This window comes from Tauraco erythrolophus, chromosome 22 (assembly GCF_009769465.1).
Source record: "Tauraco erythrolophus isolate bTauEry1 chromosome 22, bTauEry1.pri, whole genome shotgun sequence".
Lineage (NCBI taxonomy): Eukaryota > Metazoa > Chordata > Aves > Musophagiformes > Musophagidae > Tauraco > Tauraco erythrolophus.
The window spans coordinates 9,409,988-9,433,070 of record NC_141486.1 but is presented as its reverse complement, the minus strand read 5'-3'; the positions used below and the strand labels follow the sequence as shown (position 1 = coordinate 9,433,070).

Here is a 23,083-nt window from a genome sequence, read left to right as displayed (position 1 = left end):
GAGGATGCAAACCGCAGGCATTGATGGGTGCGATCTTTGCGCTGGGGTGCAAACCACGCTCTGGGACTACAACTAATTCCCCCCACCTCGGTCCCTGCGAAACCCTCACCCGTGCAGGAGGGCTGCAGCTCACCCAGCCAGGGACCCTCCCAAGCCCCTGGTCAGGTGTGCAGACCCCCTTCCTTTCTCCCAGCACTGGGGCAAGCCAAAATCACAGGCAGCATCCTTCTCCATCCACGGGGGTTTTCCAGGAACAACCCCCGGTGCAGGCTGCCCCTCTACCCCCCGCCCCGGGTCAGCGCATCCCCGTGCCCTGCAGCAGCACTGCCTCACCTGACCACCCCGGCGGGCAGCGGCACTTGTACTCGCTGAGCGTCAGCAGGTCGCAGGTACCCCCGTTGCGGCAGGGGTTGCTGAGGCAGACGTTGTCGCGGGGCGTCAGGCAGAGCTCGTCGGTGAAGCCCAGGCGGCAGGCGCAGGTGTAGTCCACGGTGCTGCCGCGCACCACCGCGGTGCAGGTGCCGGCGTTCTTGCAGGGGGAGCTCAGGCAGGGGTTGGGTAGCTGGCACCGCTCGCCCACGTAGGCACTGCTACACCTGGAGGGGCAAGGCACACCGTCAGTGGGATCGGTCCCCAAGGGCTGGCGGGCACCCGGACACCCCAGGGACCGGCTCCAGGAATGCCTGCCCGGGTCCGACCCCACGCGGCATTCCGGCACGTCAGGTTTGGCAATTGCAAGGCTCTGCCCTGGCTGCTCTGGGCTGAGAAGAGGAAGATGAAAGAGGCTCCGGGAACAAAGGCGTCCCCCATCGAGGAGCCTGTGCCGACTTGCAAAACCGCAGCCTCCAGCGCTGACGTCCTGCTTCTCATCGCAACGGGCTTTTTTTGCCCCTACCTCACTGAAGAGGAAACTGAGGCACAAGGGGAGAATGTGGCAGAGACAGGAGGGGTCCCCCCCCATACCTGCACCCAACCCCGGGCACCTACAGACCCCGAGGGAGAAGCAAACCCACAGCAGCCTGTGGCACCAAGCAGCACGGGGACAGCCCTGTGCCCCTGCCCGCCCCTGCCCGCACTGGGGCCCCTGCTCCCCCACCGTGATTTTTATCCTCCCTCCATCCTAAGAAATCACTCAAACACCATCAAACAGGGGCTCAGCGTTGGCTGATAGTAGTTGGGCCATGCTCCTGCTCCTTGCAGCTGGCTGCAATCTTCCCCGAAAACAAACCCTGTGCAAGGAGGGACAACTGGCCCTGGCTGCCGCGTCCCTCTCGGGGGGGAGGGGCCTGAGAAAAGGCCCCCTCGATGCGGCCACCAGCTCCACCATCTGTCACCGTTGGCCGACAGGGCTGGAGCAACCGCCCGCTGCAGCACTAGGGCACGCAACGGGGACGTGCCGCAAGGGCAAATCTGCGGCCATCCCAGCGAGGCTGGGCAGGGGACCCCGCAATGCTGAGAGCTGTCCCCCAGGAAAGGGAGGATGGGGGGATGGATGTGCCACGCACAGAGAGACTGAGGGCACCTGACATCAAAAGAAGACCCTGGCGATGAGGCCCCTTGGCACCTCCCCAGCACAAACCCTCCTGCATGGCATCTCTTTTATCATGTCTGCAACGCGAGATGCCACGCGTTTTGTCCCCAGCCAGCTTTGCTCACGTTATGCTGCTTCTGAAGGGGCTCCTCTGCCCTGGCTGGGCTGCGCCGAGTGCCCGTTGCGAGCAGGGCACGGGAGCAGCGAGGCGGCGGTGGCACGCTGCTGTGCCGCACCGCGATGGCAATGCCACTGCAGCAGAGCGTGGCACGCTGCGCTCAGCTCACGCTGGGCTGCCGGCTGCTGTCAGAAGTCTTGAGAGCAGAAATAAACCTGGCAACCATGGCTGGAGGTGATGGCCGGGGAAAACGACAGCACCTGGGCACGGAGGGGGACTGTGGTCCCCACTGTGCTTTGGCAGGTTGGGGCACAGGGCACCCACCACGTGCTTGCACCCCTCGTCACCTGAGCTGGCGGGACCTTGCATCCCCGAGCCTCGTGCACGGCTTCCAAGAACCCCCGTCCCCCTGGGTGAGCAGGGAGGGTCCTGGGGAACGCCGCAGCCCCGTGGCTGCAGAGCAGAGCACCCGCCCGCAAACCCCACCAGCCTGCAGACCCCAAAACGAGCACGGCCAGCAAAACCCCACCCTCAGCCAGCCCCAATCCCGTGCTTTGCCACACCGCGCCGGCTGCAGGACCACGTTACGGCCCCGCTCCCCCTCTCCTCTTCCCCTACTTTTTTTTTTTTTTTTAACCCAATTCTGATTTCATTGTTGGGGATTGTGTGAGAATTTGTCAGGATTCGGAGACATTTTGAGTTAATGAGACGGCATTATCCAGGCCAAATGAAAAAGAAAATGTGTATAATAATAAATCAGGGCATCTGCTCGGCACACAAAGGGCGGCGGGGAGCAGGTGTGCATCCTAATGAGGCAGAGCAGCTGCCGGCGCCCGCAGCCGATGCCCGGCTCGCTGGCGGCTCCGAGCCTGGGGCGCCATGACCACGGGACGACGGCGCTTCTGGGTGGCTGCGCCGTGGCCCCGCGTGGGGGAATGCGAGGGCCGGGACCGCGGCCGCCTGAGAGGGGCCATTGTGCGGGGCCGGCCGGCCGGCACAGGCACGCCGCCGGCAAACCGCTCGAGTGTGCAGTCATCTGTTAAAAGCATCACTTTCCCCCGCCTCCCTGCACCACACACACTTTTTTTCTTAAAACAATCCTCTGGGCTCTCGCGGCGGCTGGCGGACAGGGAAGCGTCATGAGATTCTCCAATGGGAGAAAAAGGCGCAAAGAAAAAAAAGGAATAAGAAAAAAAAAGAAAAATTGATGCTGGACAAAGAGCCTCGGGGGCAGCGCGGGAACCGCCAAGCGCGCGGGAACCGCCACGGCGCAGGCTTTGGCTCACGACGGTGCAGCCATGGGCAGCCGGGACCGGGAAGCGATGCTCCGCATCCCGGGCCAAGCGGGGCAGCCAGCGGGGTTATTGCTGGGATTGGGGTTCCTGTGCCGCGGGGCTTAAGCGAGGCCGGGAAGAGGGGCGCGGAGCCGAAAGCCTTCCCACCCAATTAGTTGTCGGACCGTTTCCAATTTCAGCACAGGCAAGTGGCGGTTTGAGCTCATGGATGGGAAGCCGGAGCAGAGCCCAGCCCGAGCTTGGGCATGGTTATTAGCCAGGAGGTTAATTAGTGATTGGAGGCACAGTCGGGGTTGGGGCCACTGGCAGTGCCCGGGCTGGTGGCTGCCCTGCACCCAGCTGGGCTGCCCGGGTGCTTTCCAGGCTTTTGCTTCAGGAAACCCCTTGAGTTTCACAGAGTTTGCAGATTTTTTTTTTTTTAAATGGCTTTCTATTTGTTTGTTTTAAGAGCTGGTTTATGGACGCAGCCAGCTCGAGAAGTGAGGATGGTGCGGCGGATGCCGAAGAAGGATTTGGCACAGGTCTGCCCCAGGCAGAAGGGGCTGAGCTGAGCGATGGGCACACGTGGGCAGGCGGGACGGGGTACGTACACATCGCATTTCTCCTTCCTGCAAAGAGGGTATTTCCAGCCACTGAGAAGTGCTGGTAAAAAAGTCTTCAGAAAAAAAGCAATACAACACAGGCACCCTTAAAATCTGGTAGCCACTACTATAACCCACAGGGCAGTTTGCATGGAGCAGAGCGGGGCTGCGGATCCACTGCGGATGCCCAGTGATTCCCAAATCCCAACCACAACCGTGGCAGGGACAGGGACAGCCCTCGCGCTCCCATTGCACACACCGCACCAGCTCCCAGCTCGGGGAGCCCTCTCCAACTCCTTCTGCAGTTTCTAAGTCATCTCAGCTTCTTTTCAAGGTTTCAGAGCAAAAGGTCTCCGACGGCAGGGACATCACTATCACGACAGCGATACTGCTGCTCGGTGAGAGCGTGAAACGAGGACACTGCCCACGGCAGCGCCGGAGACATGCCCGAGACACACCACACCTGGCGGCTTCGGCACCGCTCCTGCATCATCTGTAGATGCTTCTGCACCAAAGCGATGCTGTTCCTGCCCACATTGCAACAGAAAGTCTGAGACAAGGCAGGGAAGAGCGTGGTTCTCCTGAAGTTCAGGGATGAACTTCACTGTTTCCTCCCCACGCACGTCCCGGAGCTCACTCACAGCCGGAGACTCTGGCATTTAAAAGCCCAACGACTGCAACAGCTTTAGAGAGTCCCGGCTGCAGAGGAAAGCCTGGAGACAAGCCTCGCATGCAAAGCAAGAGATCAAAAACCCGGTGAAGAGTAAGGCCAGCTCAAGACATTTTTCAGCTCTCCCAGGTCCGGAAAGGCTGGATTCAGCAGAGCTGGGTTCAGCTCCCAGCCGTGCTGCAACCTCGTCATGCATCCACCTACTTCTCCAGAGGCTAAAAACCTCTCCTAAAGTTCAGCCCAGGGAGCTAAGCTTTATTTTCTGTAAAAAAACATACCGGCGGGTGGTGGCATCAGGGCTCCCAGGTGAGCAGACGTGGAGGATGCGATGTCCCCGCGGGCTCAGCCAGGTGAAGATCACCCTGTGGTTTTTCCTTTGGCATTTCCCAAGCCAGGGCTACCCAAACCAACCTCTGAGCAGCTTATGGAAATTAGCATAAGAGACATTAAAGCTATGCTTTAATTATAGACATACGTGTTGGCAGAGGACAGGGCGGGTGCTCCAGGATCAAAACAGCTCAGAAGGGCCATTAGAAACCAGCTTCGAGGTGGTGAAAGGCGGCTGAGCTCCCCGTGAGGACTGAGGACCCTCCGTGAAATCCCCGGAGAGGCCAGCGCGGCCACGCTCCCAGCCCCACGCATGACGCACGCCCTGTTCCCAACCCAGGCAAGAACGGCTAAAAATAACGATGTCTCTCCCTCCCCTGAGCATGCAGCTGAGAAATGTTTCCGTTGGCTCATTAACCTGCCAAAGAGGCACCAAAGGCTCCAGCCACGACCCACTCTGCCATTTTGGATGATGCCAGTGGGTGACGGCATCCCGACCCTGGTGATGGCCAAGCCCTGCTCCAATGCACGATCCTCCTGCTCCCAGCTCCGTGCTGCCACAAGGAGCAAGGCAGGGTCAACGGTCTCACAGCTCTCTTCACTTCTAGGATATTCTCTACACAACCTAACCCAGGGACCAGGGCTGTCACCGACGCATCAGGCAGGACAGGGGACAGTGATGCAGCAGCTGGTCCCCATCCCTGCGATTGTGTGCTCCTTGCAGGTGCAAATATGCTGATTTACACCCCTCGAGTGTCCTGTCCATCCTGGAGGCTTTTTGTTTTGGGGGGTCAGGCAGAGGCTGGGGGCTGGATTCCCACGACACCAGGCTGCGACGTGTCCTCCCCCTCCACGCCGGCCCCGAGTGAGCACCCGCGCCCGGAGCGCAAACTGCTGCGCGGGGGGAGGCGCAATTAATAATGCACCGCGCTCCCGACCCATAAATCTCCGGCACGATTCGCGGGCGATGTGAAGGGTGATGGAGAAGGCCTTGTCCAAGGTCAGACAGCGAGTCCCAGGGGACGGCCTGGGAACGGGAACAGCGGCCCCCGAATTCCCACCCTGCTCCCAGCGCTGAGCCAGGCCAAATGTGGATCTGCTCAGCCTGGGCACGTGCATTTGTTGTGTCTGCTGCACATCCTCAGCGAGCTACAAACAACGGCCCAGCGCTGCAGTTATTTCTGCGAGGCTCCAGAAAAGCTCGGCAGATCACCGAACCAAAAGCATGAATGAGCCGCAGAAACACCGGAGAGCCAACAAGCTCTGCCGCCCGCTGCCACACCGCTGCCCCAGCTTTGCATCACGCACGTGCTTGCCTGGGCACCGCGGCTTCCAGCACCCCCTCACCCCAGGAGCAGCACCTGAGAAATGTTTCAGAGCTGGGGTGCCCGTCCCGGCCCTCCGCCAGCCCCGTGGTCCCTGCATGGGTGCTCCGTGCGTGCGGCTCCGCGCGCGCCGCCGGCCCTTTGTTCGCTCCCTCCCCGCCTGCAGCGCGCGAGGCTTCTCCTCCAACCCACCAGCAACAGGTTTTGTCCCTCCGCAGCAATGTGGGCACTGAAAGCATCCCGAGGCAGATGTTTCTGCGACCTCTGACCCAAGACTAATGTTTTCCTTTCTGTGCTAAGCTGCCATCTGCCACGGCCGGCACAGATGACACCCAGGCGCTCCCGCAGCCCACCCCGCCCCAGCACGGCTCCCGCATGGCGGCACGGGGGCTTTGTTCGAATTCGGGATGTGTCAGCCCTGCACAAGCACAGTCCGGGGTCCGGGGGGTGTTTCGGAGGTGCATGGAGGGTGCCCGGGGGGTGCCCTGGGTGCCAGAGGCTCAGCCCACATTGCCCCACAGCTGAGAACGGCCGCACTCACACCACCCACTGCTCTGCCCAGCCCCAGGGCATCCCCCCAAGGACTGAGACTGTGGCAGGGCTGGAAGTAAAACCCACCTTGGGCTTAAAACGCACAAAATAAACCAACAAGTAAAATGAAAACCAGGTGTAAGCCGGAGCGTGGCCACCGGACACACAGGGGCTGTCCCCCATCCTCATCCCAAGGCGGGGGTAGGTCCAGGTGGCAGCACCAGGCTGTGGGAGGGGACGGGGGGCTGGCAGGGACCCCCACCCCGGCCACTGGCCCCACGTCCAGGCTGCCTCTTATCTGCGCTGCTATCACATAACCTCCTCCTCACCCTCATCTGCTGGAAGCATAAACGGCCGCGGCTGTTTTCCCCAAGGTACGAGCACCGTGGGAAAGCCGGGGAGGGGGGCTCAGGTCTTTACTCAAGCCCTGGTTTAGGGGCACTTAAGACTGACGGGGCCAGGAGAGTCTCCACTGCCTCTGGGGCAGCAGCGAATGGTGTGGGGCGAACGGTGCGAGGTGTCCCTGCGGGAGAGCAGCCCCCACCCCAACACCCATCCCCAGGCGCAGGCTGGGCTGGGGGGACGATGCCGCTCTCTGCTCCGCGGTACCCATGGCCCGGAGCAGCCATCCCAGACAAGCTGCCCTCCCTGTGCCCCAGAGTCCCTGGCACAGCCACCCCAGCGCAGAGGTGATGCAGAAACCACGACCGTGACCTTGCGTGGTGCAGAGGGTGCCCACCGAGGGACCGTCACACCCGCAAAGCCCTCTGCACCACCGAACGTGCTGCGCGACCGAGCGGATGCCAGTGTCGGCGTGGTTTGGACCCCGCAGAGCGGAGCAAATGGCCAAACATGAGTGGGACACTCGGATCTCACGTGTTTGCTGGCAACAGCTGAGGGAAGGAGAAACAACCAGCAGGACAGCCTCCCTTAGGTGCACACAGGCCCACTGCACGCTGCTCCCAGCCGCAGAGCGGTGACCCGTCCTCACACCTCTCGGGGTAACCGTCATCCTCGGGCTTACGAATGGGAACCACAACCACCTGCTTCCACACCTTCCCCTCCGCAATCCCAGCAGCTGCAGACCCTGGGCGTTCAGCTTGGTTTCCATCAGGCATCCACGCACAAGAGTCACTTTTCCAGTTGTGCCAGTGGCTTCCCACCTGGCACAGCCTGGGAGCAACACCCCAACTTTCTCTTGAAGTTACACCCTTCCCCCTAAGACACGTTTGCTCATTGCCAGCCTGGGGGACCCTGATCTCCCCCAGCTCCAATGTGACCAGAGAAAGCACCGGTGCTCAGGGATATGTCTCCATGTCACTGAGAGATCTGCTTCTTATTCCATCTTCCCATTCCATCTTATTCCATTCATTCTTATTCCATTGCCTCCTGCAAGCCTCTCCCGTGTTCCTGCGTGGAGCATCACTGGGGTCCGCAGGGGCATACGACTGTCTATGGGACAGCTTCCCAGCGGGGTCAGCCCATCTCGGAAACACCCCGCCGAGCATAGGAGCACGCTCAGAGCCAGGGGAAGGCAGACAGGCCTGGAAACTGGTCCCACTGGGAAAGCAGAGCTCAGTACCCCATGCTCTGGTCCCATCTCCTGTTCAGCCCCTGCCCTGGCATCACCAGCCTGCTCGGGGTGGGCATGGCACCCCTGGAGCCAGCAGAAGGAAGATAGGTGCAGGGACACAAGGAACACTTTTGGATGCTGCCCTGAGCTCCTGGAGCATGTGGACCATGGATGCTCCCTCCTGGGGCTGGTGGGGGCTGCTTGAGCCCCCTCCTGGCAGCGGGCACGGCTGGGCTCACCACACCTCACCTGCAGCTTCGCTCTGTGGTTTCTGGCACACACGTCCGTTAAGAAACCAAATGCTTCGCTGTGGCTCCCAGGAGAGCCAAGGCAGAGAGAGCAGAGCTGCCCAGCTCCCCCTCACCAACACAGGGCAACCCAACCGGGCGATGCACCCCAAAGCTCCCGACGGCTCTGCCACGCTCCCCGGCGCCAGCATGGACCCACAAACATCTCCAGCAGCCGTGATGCGGCTCCCAGCACCAAAAAACAGCCCTAGACCAAACCGCTGTTTTTTTATGGAGTCCCATCCAGGCCCAGCTTTATTAAACACTCTGGGACACCAGCCTGGGAAAAAAACAGAGTTTCACACAGGGAGGGTTGTTGGCAAAGCAGCAGGTTACTTCGAGTGACATCAGGTTAATAAAGCAAGAGCAGATCTCCAGTCTTGTTTAATTAAAAAAAAGCAAACTGCAATCCGAAGTCTTTGATGTGTTTTTTTTTGTTCCATTTCATTTTTGACCTAGCCCAAGCCATCTAATTGAGATTTTAAGACCCAGACTTTCATCTGGAGAGAAACTAAAGGAATTCCCAAGGCTGGATATACTCACGGACAGGAGTGGAGAAAAACGTGCTAGAGCTCTGTTCCTCCTACCAGCGCGGAGGGGAGAGGGGAAAAAAAAAATGGCTTTGTTTCTTAAGCAGACATTAGTCAGGACAGTTTGGGAATCAAAGTTCCCATTGTAATGAAAAACAATATAATCCCATTACTAAGCAAACTGGCCAGGCTATTCACCGGGTGGTAACCAGCTACCTGGGAAGGAGCTGCCTTTCAATGGAGCTTCATTCACAATAAACATGAAAGATGTCGAAGGAAGAGACCAAGACAAAACTCGCCTCATTCCCACCCTCAACAATGCCTGCTATGAATTTTTTTTTTTTTCTTCCCCAGTTGATGTTTTTTATATCCTTTGCTGGTGTAAATCCACATGGCCCCATTGTTTGTGGGAGTGGGCTGAGCTCTCCCCGCTCACCCTGGTTCCTGCTCCTTCCCTTGGAGGAGCCCATTTATGGGGCGACCATGAGGGATGCAATTCCAACAGAGCATCCTTGGGGAATACAACCTGGGCTAAGGCCAGCAAATGGTCCCACCGCCCACCCATGGGGCAGGGCCAAATGTCCTGGGGCAGGGCCTCAAGTGAGTGCCCGCAGGGGTGACCCGTGTGCCTGTTACACACCATGAAGTTATCCGGCTCTTCCTTTCCTCCGGGCTCTTCTCCTCCGAAGTGCTGCCCAGCAGCTCTGGCATTCAAAAGCATCCACTGTGACTGCTCTCCCTGTTTTGATTTCTCATTTGTAAACATTTTCCCTTCAAAAATATTTATTCTTTAAGCCAGCAGAAGGAAAAGTTGGAAGTTGGAGGAGATGAGGAATTTCCACCTCCCCAGGCCACCCGCCAGCCCAGCACTGCTGGTGCCCGATGCCACTCTTCCTTCCCCATCCCTTTTGGGGTAAATGCCCATTTTCACCCGCTCCGGACACAGCGCTGCCTGCACTTGCTGCCTGCGCAGGGTGGTTTCACGCTGTCTTGCTCCCGGGAGCTCTGGCACACATGCAGTGCCAGTGTCACCATCTCACTAAGTGATGATGAACTCTCTTATTTTTTTTTCCTTTTCCCCCTCAAACCAAGTTTTGGCCAAACACCGCGCTGCCAGAGAGCCAAATATGGAAAACTCCCACCCAGCACAGGCACGACCCCACCATCCCGCTCTTCTAATCCTGAACATAAAATCTGAGATTAGGATCTGAACAGGCACCAAAAATTTAAACAAGCTATATTTAGCTCCGATATTTATAAACAGGAGGAGAGGGGGGTTTTGCAGAGCACACGGGTGCCCCTGTGGCACAAACCCTCCCGAAAGCCAGAGCAATTGGCATCGGGGCTGTTTCGGTGAGACGGTGAGTGGGAAAAGATGCCAATGACAGTGATGGATCCAGCTCCTGCAAGCTGCTGGTTTCTCTTTGCAAGCAAAGCAAAGCTCCCAAAAACATTTATTAGCAACAAAAACCTCGGTCCCCCCACCCCACCCTTGGAAACCATAGCCTGAGGGATGTAAAGCACCTCTGAGTATCCGCTCCTGGGATCTGTATCCCAGGATTTCTGTTACTGCCGAGTTTAACCAAGGAAACGGCGAGGGAGGGAGGGAAGACTCTGCCTCCGACACCTTTTGCCGGCAGAAATCCCTGTGTCAACATGACGCCCTCGCCGAGGGAGCGGGACAATGGTGGCGGCTCTGCCCTCCGGCCGCAGCCCGCATTCCTGCCCCCTCCCCTGGAAACCCCCCTTTTGTGGGGAGCAGCAGGCCCTGTGAAAGGGCCGTCTGTCGCCCTGCCTTTTGACTTGGAGGGCTGTGTCTAACATTTTAATAGGGGCTGGGGGCCGGGGAGAGGCCCCCCCCACCCTCCTCCTGGGCCGCTTCCCCACGGGGTCACTCTCCTGGTCCGCTCCGAAGCCAGAGCACCGGGCTCCGGCCGCCACCGGGCAGCGGGTGTGTGGGCAGGAGCCAGTGGCACTGTGCATCCCGCTGTCGGCAGCCACAGTCCCCCACCTGCCCCGAGAGGAGCTATTCCATGGGTCAATCGGCCGTGAGAGCCTCGGGGGGGGCTTTTTTGGGTCCCCTTTTGCAAGGATGCACCGGTGGGGTGGGAGTGCTGGGAACACCAGTAGGGTGGGAGTGCTGGGAACATGCTCTCCTCCATGGCTGCTCATCCATACCAGATAATTTCCATCTTAAAACACACTCACAAACACTCAGCCCCCCGTAGGCAGCGATGCGAGCGAGGAGGGTCAGCTCCATGGGGTCCCCGTCACCCTGCTGATGCCAGCAAGAGGACATGGGACAGAGCAGTGGACAAAGTGAGGAGCCGCAGCGCCAAAGGCTCCTTTGGTTGATCCTCTCGAGGACAGCTGTGGACACAGGTAACACCACATCGTGCCAGGAGCCACCAAGGAGGATGAGGAGGAATCAGCAGCAGGAGACAAGGCTCAGCCCTGCAGCCCCAGCCCTTGCAACAGCCCGGAACTGATCCTGCAGAGCCCTGGAGGTCCGGGCAAAGCCTGGCACCACCACCCTTAGCTACACTGGCTTCGGAACAAGCCCAAAGCAACAGGTTCCTCAGCCCACCGGTGCCCCTCCAGCACCCAGCCCTCCCAGCCCACCACCACGAGGCTGCTTGCCTGCAGGGTGCCTCTCCTATTAAATAAGGGCAACGTTATAGCATCATTAAAACTTAATAAATCCATTTCCCATATAAATACCATTAAATTCAGGTTTTGGGGACGGGAATTAGGGGGAAAACTTGTTAAAAAAAATGACTTCTGCACAAATAAATTTTTGCAACTTGACTGAGCGTGAAAGTTTCCCATTAAAATGCAACTCCGTTCCCGTTGCTGGAAATGTGCAAGAGCCTAATAACCAGGGCCTAAACATTAACTGGTTAACTGACTTTTCCAATATTAACTCCAGGCTGCCGTGGGGGAAGGGGAGGACATGACGGGTGAAAGTTTGAAGTAGATGTTAATTACTGCTGCGCGAGGGAAGCACACCCAGGGCGCGCACCGCTCACATCTCACCGGCATCATGCTCCCAACAACCCTTTGCAGACACAGACGTGGGATGGCACCGGCCACGAGCGTGGCACGAACCCCGCTGTGCGTGGGGCGGTGGGCAGGACGCTGCCCCGTCCTGGGCAGGGCTCCCCACAGGACCCAGCCAGATGTCTCCCTCCTCCATCCTGCACATGGGCTTTAGTCGTGGGCCTGATCCTGCACCTCTCACACTGAGCACTGCATTTACCAACAAGCACGTCCATTGCCTCGTTCATGTCCACGAGCCGGGATGCACCTGGCAGGTTGTGCCGCTCCATCTTGCACCGAGACAGGTTTTGAAGTTCACATGAGCAGCAGCACATGGAGGGAAATTGAGGCACCAAGCAGACCTCACCTATGAATACGGAAACCCCAACACTGTCCTGTACAGAAGACCCCTGCGCACCTGCAACAGGTCCTGGCACCACGGCACACCGAGCAAGGCAGAGTCCAGACAAGGGTGCACGAGTCTGAATGGGCACCATCACACCTTGGCCAGCTGGAAGCAGCGCCAAGCTGTTCCATCAGTGAGACTCACTCCCCAAGCCTGGGGCATCCCCAGGTGGGCATCTCTTAACTGTCCTGGAGCTCTCCAAGCAGGCAGATGGGAGCTGCCATGGTCCAGTGTCACTAAGACCTAGCAGGGTCCTGCAAAGATTTCCCAACATCACACATGATAGATGTGCAGAGAGACTATTAAGTCCAACTGGAGCTTCTCGCTCTGTGCCCCTGATCAGACCCTGCTGACGCCGGCAGCGCCAAAACCCCGACCCTCACGTCTCTGCTCCCGATCCTGGAGGACTCCAAGCTCAGATACCCCAGAAGCAAAAATGCAAAGCCCCCTCTCAACACCAGAGCAGCATTTCTACGCTTATTCCAGATAAGAGTTGATGGCAAGTGATCCATGCAAGTAGCAGCAGTTTTACCCCAGACCAGAATGTGGGCACAGCCCTGGGCTGGTAAGTGCCCAACACGATGCCCACGGCCAGCAGTCCTCGGGACGGCAGTAACACCGACCTGCCGCTGCCGATACCTGTCAAGGCCAACCCCAAGGAGCCTGGCACTGCAGGACGGACTGGAAAAGCTGGGATGCCTCCTCCCCACAGCAAACACGGGCTCACGAGGGCACCATGCAGCAAGACAGAGTCAGGGACTTGTGGGATTTTGCCAAGGGCATGCAATGAGATGAAAGCACCACTCGGAAAGTGTCTGGAATCATCCCAAACCATCACCTCTCCAGCCTGATGGTCTTTCTAACTCTGGCCCCCAAAAGTGAAGAGCTGCAGGAGGTCAGCCCGAGACTGGCTTGGGCAGGGGTGAGTGAGCAGCTCAAGTGCCCCCCGGTACTGCCCCATCCCGGGTGGCAGCAGGAGCCAGGCAGCCCTCAGGGACAGTGGGACACAGAGCCACACACCTGCAGTCCCAAGCAGAGCAGGTGGACCCCAAACACCTTTTTGGCCTCTGGGATGGAGGCAGGACTCAACTGACACCTCCCTGCAGGTCTGCTTTCCCAGGGAGAATTAAGTTGTATCCCAGAGGCTCTTCCACTCTGCAGCCCCAAAACATGGTCTAAACCCTTCACCTGGAGTTTGGCAACATGTTAACCACAGAGAAGTCTCCATCTGGATCCAGAGCTCACCAGCTCTTGGTAACTGCACCCTGAGGCTACTCTCTCATTAAACACACTGATGCTCTATAAATTTCACATTCCACTCATGTACACATGCTGTTACCATTCGGGACACCTACCAACACGAGCAAAACGAGGGTCAGCACACCTCCAGGCCTAGAAAGAACAGGTTAATTTCCAAACAATGTTATTTTAAAACTTGCTAACTGCCTGCTGATTATGTTATCCAAGCCCTTAATTGGTGAATAGCTTGGTCTTGCAGTGACTTATATGTGTCTCCCTCATGCTACATACAATAAACCGGAACAGCCTTGGAGGTGAGACCGGGGCGTGCAGTATCAGCTGGAACAAAAGGACGTATCGTGGCTTCCAGCAGGTAGGAAGTCAGCAAGCCAGGTGGCTGAGAGGGAAGAGATTTCAGTAGAATAAAGTGTACCCTGTATGATGACATCAGTGACCTGCAGAAGTTGTCCATGGAGCAGAGCCCTGTGCACTGCATCACGCCACGGGATCAGGCATTTAACAGCTGGGAGTACCCGATGGAGAATAGCCCCTCTGATCTCAGGGGGTGATGGCTGCTGTGAATACCTCATCCCCCTTGCATCCTGGGGAACCCCTGAGCAACTCCATCTCTGCAGGTATCACCCCATCTCTCGTGCCCATCTCTGTGCCACGGGTACTGCAGCGAGACCTACTGGGATTATCTTCTCCTGAGCGTGACCCATGCTGGCCCCTGCCCACATGCAGTACAACCCTCTGGCCACCACAAGTATCCAAGCCATGAGAAAAATCAAGTGAAACAAACCTCAGCTCTACCAATAAAATCCCAAGGCAAGTTAGCAGGAGTCAGTAAGACCACCTGAGACAACTGATAACCATTAAGACAGCTTGCAGAGATGTAAACAGAGATTCTTTCAGAAAAAGGCTAAAAAAACCCAGTGCTGTCCCAGTGACCTTACCAGCTGGGCTTCTCACCTAAGCCTCTCTTCCACTGGAATTCGTAACAGGTGACGCTTTTGTATTTTTAATGTACCCTCTTACCCATTTCCACCTTGTTCTTTCCGAGAATGAGCTCAGACTCGAAAAAGCCATCAAGAGTTCTCAACATGGCTGAATCACCGTTCATCTACTTCTTTAAGAGCTTCCTCTGGTTGATTGTTCAACACTCCACCCTCTTCCTCTCCAGCACGGAGACTGCATTTTTTCTTTGTTATTATTTCATGGAAATAACGTTGGGTTGAAGCACATGAGAAAAACCAAACCAGAAGGAAACTTCCGCCCTTTACAACGAGATAACAATGACTGAGCAGTTGAATAACTTGAAGGGCACAGAGAGCTGCAGGGCTCAGATCACTCCTCTGTCTTCCTGGTTGTCTCCTGAAAGAGTTTTGAGCTAAAATAATCATCTCTTCCCACTGCAGTCCCCCTCTGAACGTTTCTTCCAAGGTTTCTGGCCCGCTGCCCATGGAAGCTGGTGGTGGCAACGGGCACCAGCTCAGGAGCCATCGCCCCGGCTGAACTACAACACCGCGCTGATTCATAAACAGAGGAAGTACTTTAGCAAACCGACTTTTCCCCCTTTTCAGTGCAAGCCTAGTGACTAATTTAACTTATTCTTTTCCTTTGCCGTCTCTTTGGCTTCTCTGGGTTAAGAGTATGACAACCCCGACGCAGCTCCTCTGACTTTTAATGGCGACAGGCTGGTGGAGCGGGGTTTGAAACTCAGCCCTCTTTCATGCCATCTGCTTTTAACTAGCGGAGCAGGGAAGGTCCTGGGAATAAACGTCACGTGGCACAGCAGTCTAAAATCAGCCCCACTCATTTGTAGGGATGCCAGTCAAAACTACGGTTATCCAACAGTCTAATTAGGAGCTATCGGTAGAAGTCAAAACGACCTTTTGGAAAACTTTCTCATCTTGTCTGGGAAAATGCCTCAGTCGAAGGCGAGTGCCTTTTCTGGAAAGCCACAGGTCCCCAGCGCCCTAAAACCACACGTCAAACGCCGCAGCAGCCGCCGTCTGCTGGTGCGAGCCCTCCGCAGACCGGACCTTCTAAAGCTCCAGATCGGTGCGAGTGCCACGCGTGGGACGGAAACACCCCGCGCCTTCAGCTGGAGCCTGTGCAAGATGCGTGAAACTCTGCTGCTGCTCTTCCAGCACCAAAAGACCCAGTTACCCCTGCCAAGATGGAAAGCAGCTCCAAAGGCGGCTTAATTAGGCTGCTCCTGTCGCAAGCCCTCCAGCCCATCAAACGCTCAGCCCTCTCCGTTCAATTAAAGCCCGGCGTGCCCTGCACTGCCTGGCAAAGGGACAAGCAAGATAAGGCACCTGGAGTTGCACAAACTATAGCTGTAAAATAATAAAGGCAGAGAAAGCTCCTCGTCTCGCACTGGCGATTCCCTTTCCGTAACAGGGCTGATAACTCGGTTTTGGTGTTATCAGAGTCGCCTTCACGTAACCCAACTAGCTCTCTCCCGCCACAAACGCCGGGACGCTTGTCCGCTGGAGCAGCGTCTCCCTCGTACGCTATTTATTTCACTCCATTTTCTAATTGGATTTGTGGGGGCAGCACAATGGGGCTTTATGGCCAAACTTTGTTAAGTGCCAGGCCGAGCGGAGATGTGGCCAGCAGCCAAAATGGTGCATTTCACGCAGGCGCCAAAGGGCAGTGCCAAGCTTTGCTGCGTCTGGTATCTGTGTTCTTGGCTCTGCTTTGTTTAAGAAGCTTGGAAGCAAAACTCCTCGTAAAGAGATATTCAAACAAGTGAAACACCAGGATTTTGCAAGCTGCTATCAGATACCTTCGAAAGTTGCACCTCCTCCAGTCTGGCATAATATCCAGTCTCTCTCCTATCTGCCCCCATCGCCCATGGAGTGTACCCTGCACGGGACAAACGCTTTAACGCACCGAGAGCACACACCTTGGGTTCCTGCAAAAATAACTCACACACTCGTGAAGCCATCCCGGCGTCTGCAGCCAAGAGCGAGGCAGTTATTCACAGCTAGCAATGAAGAAGTTCTTTAAAGTTAACTTTTTCTCTTAAAAAAACCCCACCCCAAGCCTATTTCGGAGGCTTCTCCTCCAAATAGAGCTCGTACACATCAGATCTAATTAGATTCCATCACCATCTGCACATGAAATGTAAATCAGGAGTTGCAGAGACTTAAGAAAAAAAGGGAAGAATGACCACAAGGAAAAGGAGGGGTGTAAGGTTGGGGAGGGGGTGGAGGGTTGGGCATTCTGGGAAGCCATACATGATTAGTCACACAGCATTAATCTGCCTCCCTTAACAATAGCTGCCGAATTTCGACCGAATCCCAGCTGTCGCTCTTTGAATGAAAGAAAACAAGATTTAGAGCGTCAAGCGTTGGTAAGGGCTTCTGTGCAAAAAAAAGTGGCGTGCATTCATTAGTGGCTCACAAAGGGACCCAGCCTTTGTCCATTAAATTGCTCATGTGCCTGATTGATTTGCTGATTTATTTGCACCAAAGGATTGGGGGGCTCAGCTTGGAGAAGGGGGTGGGAGGTGCCCAGCTACTGGGCAGAGTAACGGCACCCAGGCGGATTTGCAAAAAGCAACACACATTGTCAAGGGAAACTGCCATTCAACAGGTTGGGATTGGAAATGCCTTCAAGTTCCTCCGCCGAGGACTTCCTATTTGGAAATTTGGGGAGGGTGGGAACGTCTCCCCGCCTGCTCTCAGCTCCGACCACGTTCAACAGGCAGAGGGGAAATCTGGCCGGAAAACAGAGCCTTGCCCATTCACATTTCTTTTATGGAATAGTTTTAAAAAGGGAGCTGGAGTCTTATTCATTTCTCTTGGTTATTGTTCCCTGGGAGCCTGGAGTGAATCGGCCATCGCTGCGGTGGGTCGGTTGGTCCTTCAAAGAGTCCCAACGCTTTACACATCCGTTTCCCCACAATCAGCTTGGAGAAAGCTCCTGCCTGGGTGCCAGGTCCCACCAGGAACGCCGGGCTGGACCGTAGCTTGGCACTGGTGCTGGCAGAGCTGCAGGAGGAGGTGGCCCTGCTCCCCTGCCTGTCCTGGGCGATGCCGCGTAGACTCACGGACATCAGTGGGGCAGCTCCAGCAGCCAGAGCCATGCCACGAAACCTCTCTTGAATCTTTATTGGAGATGTACTGGACACCACACCACGAACTGCCAGGGTGCAAAGGGACTGAAAGGCAATGCTTCAGGGCCCGGAAGGAGTAGCTGGAAGACAGACAGACAGACAGCCTCCCTCCCCACCCGACGGTCCAACGAGCGCCACGGGCTGGCCCTAACTCCTGCCCCATCAGCAGGGCAGTCTGCATAGGTTAACATCAGCAAAACATGGCCCTTTGCCCATGTTTTTCCACCCAGCTAGGAACAAAGCCCGATCCTGCCAAACTCGCGGCGACTCCTACACAAGCAGGTTATTCTTGCCACTCAAGGAAAGGAAATGCATCTTGCCCTATTAAATCCAGAGCCTTCAAAGCAAAGTCAACATGCATGTCAATACTTTGGTCGGGGGAGATGAAAATCCTCTGGCTCCTCCATACTTACTGGCACACCTCCGTCCCGTTGACAAAAGTTTCGCACTTGCCCCCGTTGAGGCAGGATTCGGCAAGCTGCGTGCACCGTAAACCTGCAGACAGAAGGAGAGCGTTAGGCACAGCGCAGGTCCCAAGGGACAGTGGAGGGGGGCTGCATCCCCTAGTGCCACCCAGACCGGGGACAGGCTCACCAAGACCCCCCGAGGGCCCTGCGCCTGCGCAGCCCGGTGAGGTGGGGGCTGCAGCACTCGGCGGCCCCCACCCGCAGGGTGACGGAGGCGGGCAGGGATCCGCGTGGCCCCAGCACAGAGGGGCCACCTAAAAATAAACTCGGGGTGGGCTTGAGGGTAGGCTCTGCCTTCTCCTCCAGTGGGAGGACTGACAGAGAGAAAGCCCAGATCAGGTCCTTGAGTGACAAATGCCATTTGGGAAAAACCATCCGCCCGAGGGCCCATGAGTTACTACGAACTCGGTAACGAAATGAGTCGCCCGTCACAACTTGCTGTGAGTAAAGGTTTCATTGTCTGGCCCTCAGAGCCAAATTCTGCACAGTTACCACAGCAACTCACTGAAAGTACCAGAATCGCTTCCGATTTCCACCCCAACTCGCTCTTCCCCTTCTCTGCCCCGCTCGCTCTTCACGGTAACCGGTTCTGCGACACGCGCGTGCAGCCAGAGCAGTTTCACACTGAGCTTCGCGCCGCCACTGCCAGAACCAAACTTCAACCCCAGACGGCTCTGCCGAGCCCCACGCACCCCAAGGACACCCCTCTGCGCTCGGGGCCCTGTCCCCAGCACCGCATGTCCTGCGGGGGATGGAGCGGGGTGATGTGATGGGGACCCCTCCAGCCCGGCACAACTTTCTGCAAACTTTGCCTCCGAGGGGCCCGAGTGCCAGGCACAGCTCCCAGCTCGGGCTGTCCCGGTGCGGAGCGCGGTGAAGGCAGCCCCGTTGCTTTCCCTTCTCAAAATCCTCCCAGGACACTCCTGCTCCGGAGGAGGCTGCTCGGCCCCGGCGCGGGGTGGTGGGGAGGGGGGGGGTGGAGGGGGGAAGCATCGCAAGGCCCTGGCCCCGCCGGGGCGGGCTGCTCCCCGCTCCGCCCCGCACCTCCGGCCACTTTTAGGGTTCTTTTCCCCGGCCCCGACCGGCCGCCCCCGACGGTCGCCCAGCGCTTTGCGGCGAAGCACCCGGACCCGCCCGGGGCCGGCGCCGGGGGTGGGGGGCGGGGGGGAGACCGGGGTGGGGGGGGGGTACCCGGCTGACTTTCAAGAAACAGGAAACCGAGAAAAATTTGCAAAACGGTTAAAAGCTCTCGCGGAACAACAGGCAGGAGCGCGGCCGCCCTGCGCGCCCCTCCGCCGGGCCGAGCCCGTCCCGAGCTCCGGCACCCCCGGCTCCCCGCCGCGACCTGCCCCGGCCGCCCGCGCTACCGAGCTCCGGTAGTCCCGACGGCAGCGAACGCAGTTTCCCGCGGCACCCCCCAGCACCGAGCTCTGGTTCCCGGCGGCCCCGAGCGCCGTTTCCCCGCCACCTAGTCCGGGGCACCGAGCCGCAGCCCCCCCGCGGTTCTGGCCTCCCCGGACCGCCCCGCGGTGCCGAGCCCCGCTCCCCTCGCAGTTCCGGCCCCAGTTCCCCCGGCGGGGCCGAGCTCCGGTCCCCTCGCTGGAGCTGAGCCCCGTCCCCGGGCATCCCGCGGCACCGAGTCCCGGTTCCCACGGGGACTCCGCGTCCCGGACCCTCCCGACGGCGCCGCGCTCGGGTGCCCCGCGGTGCCCCGCGGTGCCCAGCCGGGACCGGGGCACACGCCGCGCCCAGCCCCACTCTCGGCAAACTTCCTGCCGAGCGCTGGGGCGGCCGGTCCGGGGCCCGTCGCGGCGGCCCTCACCTCGCGTCAGGGCGGGCAGCAGGAGCACGAGGAGGCCGGGCGCCAGGAGCCGCTCCATCCCGCTCAGCTCCCGCCGCTCACAGCCGCATAGATCCGCGGGGCCTCGGCCAAGCCGAGCCGGTGCCGGTACGCGCTGCCCCGCCGGGAGCCCCAGACACACCGCGCCCCAGCGCCGAGCGCAGCGACTCCGAGCGCCGGCGCCTCCCGCGGCTGCTCAGCCCCGGCGGGCCGGGCCGGGCCGGGCGGGAGGGCGGGGGGGGCGGGACGGCGCGGGGCGGGACGCCGCGGCACGGCACGGCACGGCGCGGCACTGCACGGGATGGGATGGGACGGGACGGGACGGGACGCTCCTCCCTACCCAGCTCGGGGGGCCGCTGCTGGGAACCCCCTTCCCGCCACGGAGGGTCCCTGCGTGGAACGGGAGTGGGGCTGCGAGGTCCGCGCAGCCCCCACGGGCAGCCCCAGTGCAGCCCCCGGCAATGCAGCCACCGAACACCCCCAGTGCAGCCCCACCATGCCCCACAACCCCCCAGTGCAGCTCCAGCACAGCCCTCTTCCATGCAGCCACCGCAGAACCCCCGCACAGCCCTGGACACCTCCATGCAGCCCCCCACGAGCAGCCCCCACATAGTCCCAGTGGAGCCCCTTGTCTGCAGCCCCAGACCCCAACCTTGGTGCAGTCCCTCCATGCACACTGCGTAATCCCAGCGCAGATCCCTCATAATCCCAGTGCAGTGCCAGTACGGCCCCTTCCCAGCCACAGTGCAGCCCCCTTAACCAGCCTCAGCACAGTCCTCGCACAGCCCCCCCAGTGTGGCCCTCCTCAGTCCCTGCACAGCCTCGGAGACACAGCCCCTGCGGGCTGCAGCACCCACTCAGGGACCGCAGGAGGACCCCGGCCCCCAGCCCAACCCGCAGCAGGGCTGTGCAGAGGCCCTGGGCACCAAAACCACGAGGATGCGTGGGAATGGGGCGGTTGTAAACAGCCAGTTGCACCGAGGGACCAGGACTTGGGCTGAGCATCCCTTGGGGGTCACAGGAGAGTTAGGTGCAGGGTGCACCTGGGGGCACAGGGTGGGATTCACCCTCTGACCTGCACCACGCCGCAGGTGCGCGCAGGTACACCGCAGCCATTTCCTACCCGCCTTCACCATACCAGCCGTGGCGCTGGGGTCGGATGTTGTTTGTTTTGTGAACTAATGAACTCGCAGGCAGAGCCCCAGCCAGCCCGATGCGCTGCATCAACAAATAAACAAATAAATTAGGAGAAGCAGGGAAGCCAAACCCAGGAGGCAGCCTGACAACCCCCAGATGCGCGCAGGCTTCCCACGTGTGCAACGCTGCCTGTGGGTCCCCGCGCCCCCAGAGCCCCGCTCCAGCCCCCAGCCATTGCTGTGCCGCGGTCGAGCCTGGCAGATCAAGCTGTGCCAGAGCCTGCGGGATGGAATCATGGAGACCTCCCACCCAAAAAAGCCAGGCCCTGAGCCTGGGGACGGACTTAAGCACTTAAACTCATGTTTGCTGTTGCCACCCCAGGTCTGTGCCTGCAGCAGGGTGCTCAGCAGCTGTACCCACAGAGCACCGCCACCAGAAACAGCCCGTGGGTGCTAACGAGTGATGCTTCCGCGCAGGGTCGTGGGGGCCAATCCTGCTCAGCAAGGCTCACCGCGACACCAGTCCCCTGTGTCACGCCATGGCAGCCTGATGAGCTCCAAGCACAGAGAATGTGGGGTACTAACTGCTCCGGGGATGGGGGCACCTAAACCCCATTGGGCTCCTGAGTCTGCCCCCAAGCCCCTCCGAGCTGTGGCTGTTGGAGGCTGTTGGAGGGCTCTTACACAGCTCTCAAATGTGGGGACATGTGGGGCTGGCTGCCCACCTTGGGCTGAGAGCTTGGGAAAGAGGAAGAGGAGTGAGGGTCAGCAATGGGTTAATGGGAAGGAGGTGACACCGTTGTCATCTGTGTCTCTCATCACAGGGCACCTCTCCGCCAGTCCCCCAGGCTCATCCAGTCCCATGCCAGGCCCAGTGCTATCCCACTGCTTCCTGTTGTAAATTATTTCCAGAGCAAGTGTGAAACAATTAAACAAACCGAAGGGCAGAGTCTGCTCGTCAGATCAAAGCACCGAGCCCCGCAGCGGTGCCTCGCTCCCGCACTCTCCCTCCTTCCCTGCTCCTCCTGCACTCCTCGCTTTGGGCTCTAAAACAGTGCCCTGATCCGGGTTGGGGAGTCCAGGCTCTGAACGGAGCACGGTGCCGCTTGGGGTTTGGGTGCCACTGGGAGCTCGAGCCCCCTCTGAAACCTTAAAGCATCCTGGGGAGGTGCCACCTGGCTCACTCCATCGTGGTGGAGTGGGGGCAAGGCCAGGCCATTGGCACGTTTCAAGGACGTGAGGCTGTAATGCCTCTTCACCGTCATTTTCTGCCCTTGGCAGGGAAGTGGGTGACCCCCTGTTTTATCCTCTGTGCAGACATGGGTAAGATGGCAGCAGCTGGGCAGCAGGATGCAGCCCCTGCTTCCACCCTGGCTGAGAAACGTCCCTGTGCCACCATGACCGTACCACCATCTTCAGCCTCAGCTGGAGGCAAGGAAGCTGCGAGGGCAGCCTGAGCTTTCCACCACTCAGGCTTTCTTGGAGATGGAGATTTCCGCTCTCTTTCTCCGTCTTCTCCCTTTCTCCCTTCCTTCAGAGCCCAGCGAGCAGGGAGCATCTTGGCTTTACCTGCCTGGAAATACCGGCCGTAGCTTTGCCTGGGCTTGTTCTCCACGTGCAGAAAACACCACGCTCTCAGCTTAGCTGTGCTCAGGGGCTCGCGCCCCGAAACTCGAGGGAGCTCCCCCAGCCCCACCAGACCCCTGTGGCCATGCCTGAGTATGTGGGTCTGTCAGGGTCCCCACCATGCCCACGTTGTATGGGAATGGACGCAGCGGCAGGACTGGGTGGTGCAGACACCCAGCCCTGCCTGCTGCCCCGGCACTGCCGCGGCGGGCGCTGCCGGATAACTGGGTGTCCCTGGTACCGGCTGCTCTCAGGGTGCTGGATGCCCATGAGTGTGGGGCTGAAAGAGCACATGGGAAGCCATGGGCAAGACCTGTCCCCGGCTTTCCTCTGCGATGGGGATGGTCTCTGCCCACGGTGGCCGGGGGCAAGGCTGCAGATAAACGCAAACACACCCGTGCGTGCAGCCGCACAGCCTCAGCCCCGGGCA

At 58.9% G+C, this 23,083-nt stretch overlaps 1 protein-coding gene across 1 annotated transcript in view; it reads right to left on the bottom strand.

Annotated features, from left to right (window-relative positions):
- The window catches only part of NOTCH1 (notch receptor 1), a 42,444-nt gene extending 22,513 nt beyond the window's left edge, over window positions 1–19,931 (bottom strand). The window contains exons 1-3 of the mRNA XM_086625418.1: window positions 19,874–19,931; window positions 17,998–18,079; window positions 334–596 (exon numbers count right to left, since the gene is read on the bottom strand). Of these exons, the coding sequence (XP_086481544.1) occupies window positions 334–596; window positions 17,998–18,079; window positions 19,874–19,931 (403 nt within the window). The remainder of the gene's footprint in view (window positions 1–333; window positions 597–17,997; window positions 18,080–19,873) is intronic.
- Between the last annotated feature and the right edge of the window lie 3,152 nt (window positions 19,932–23,083).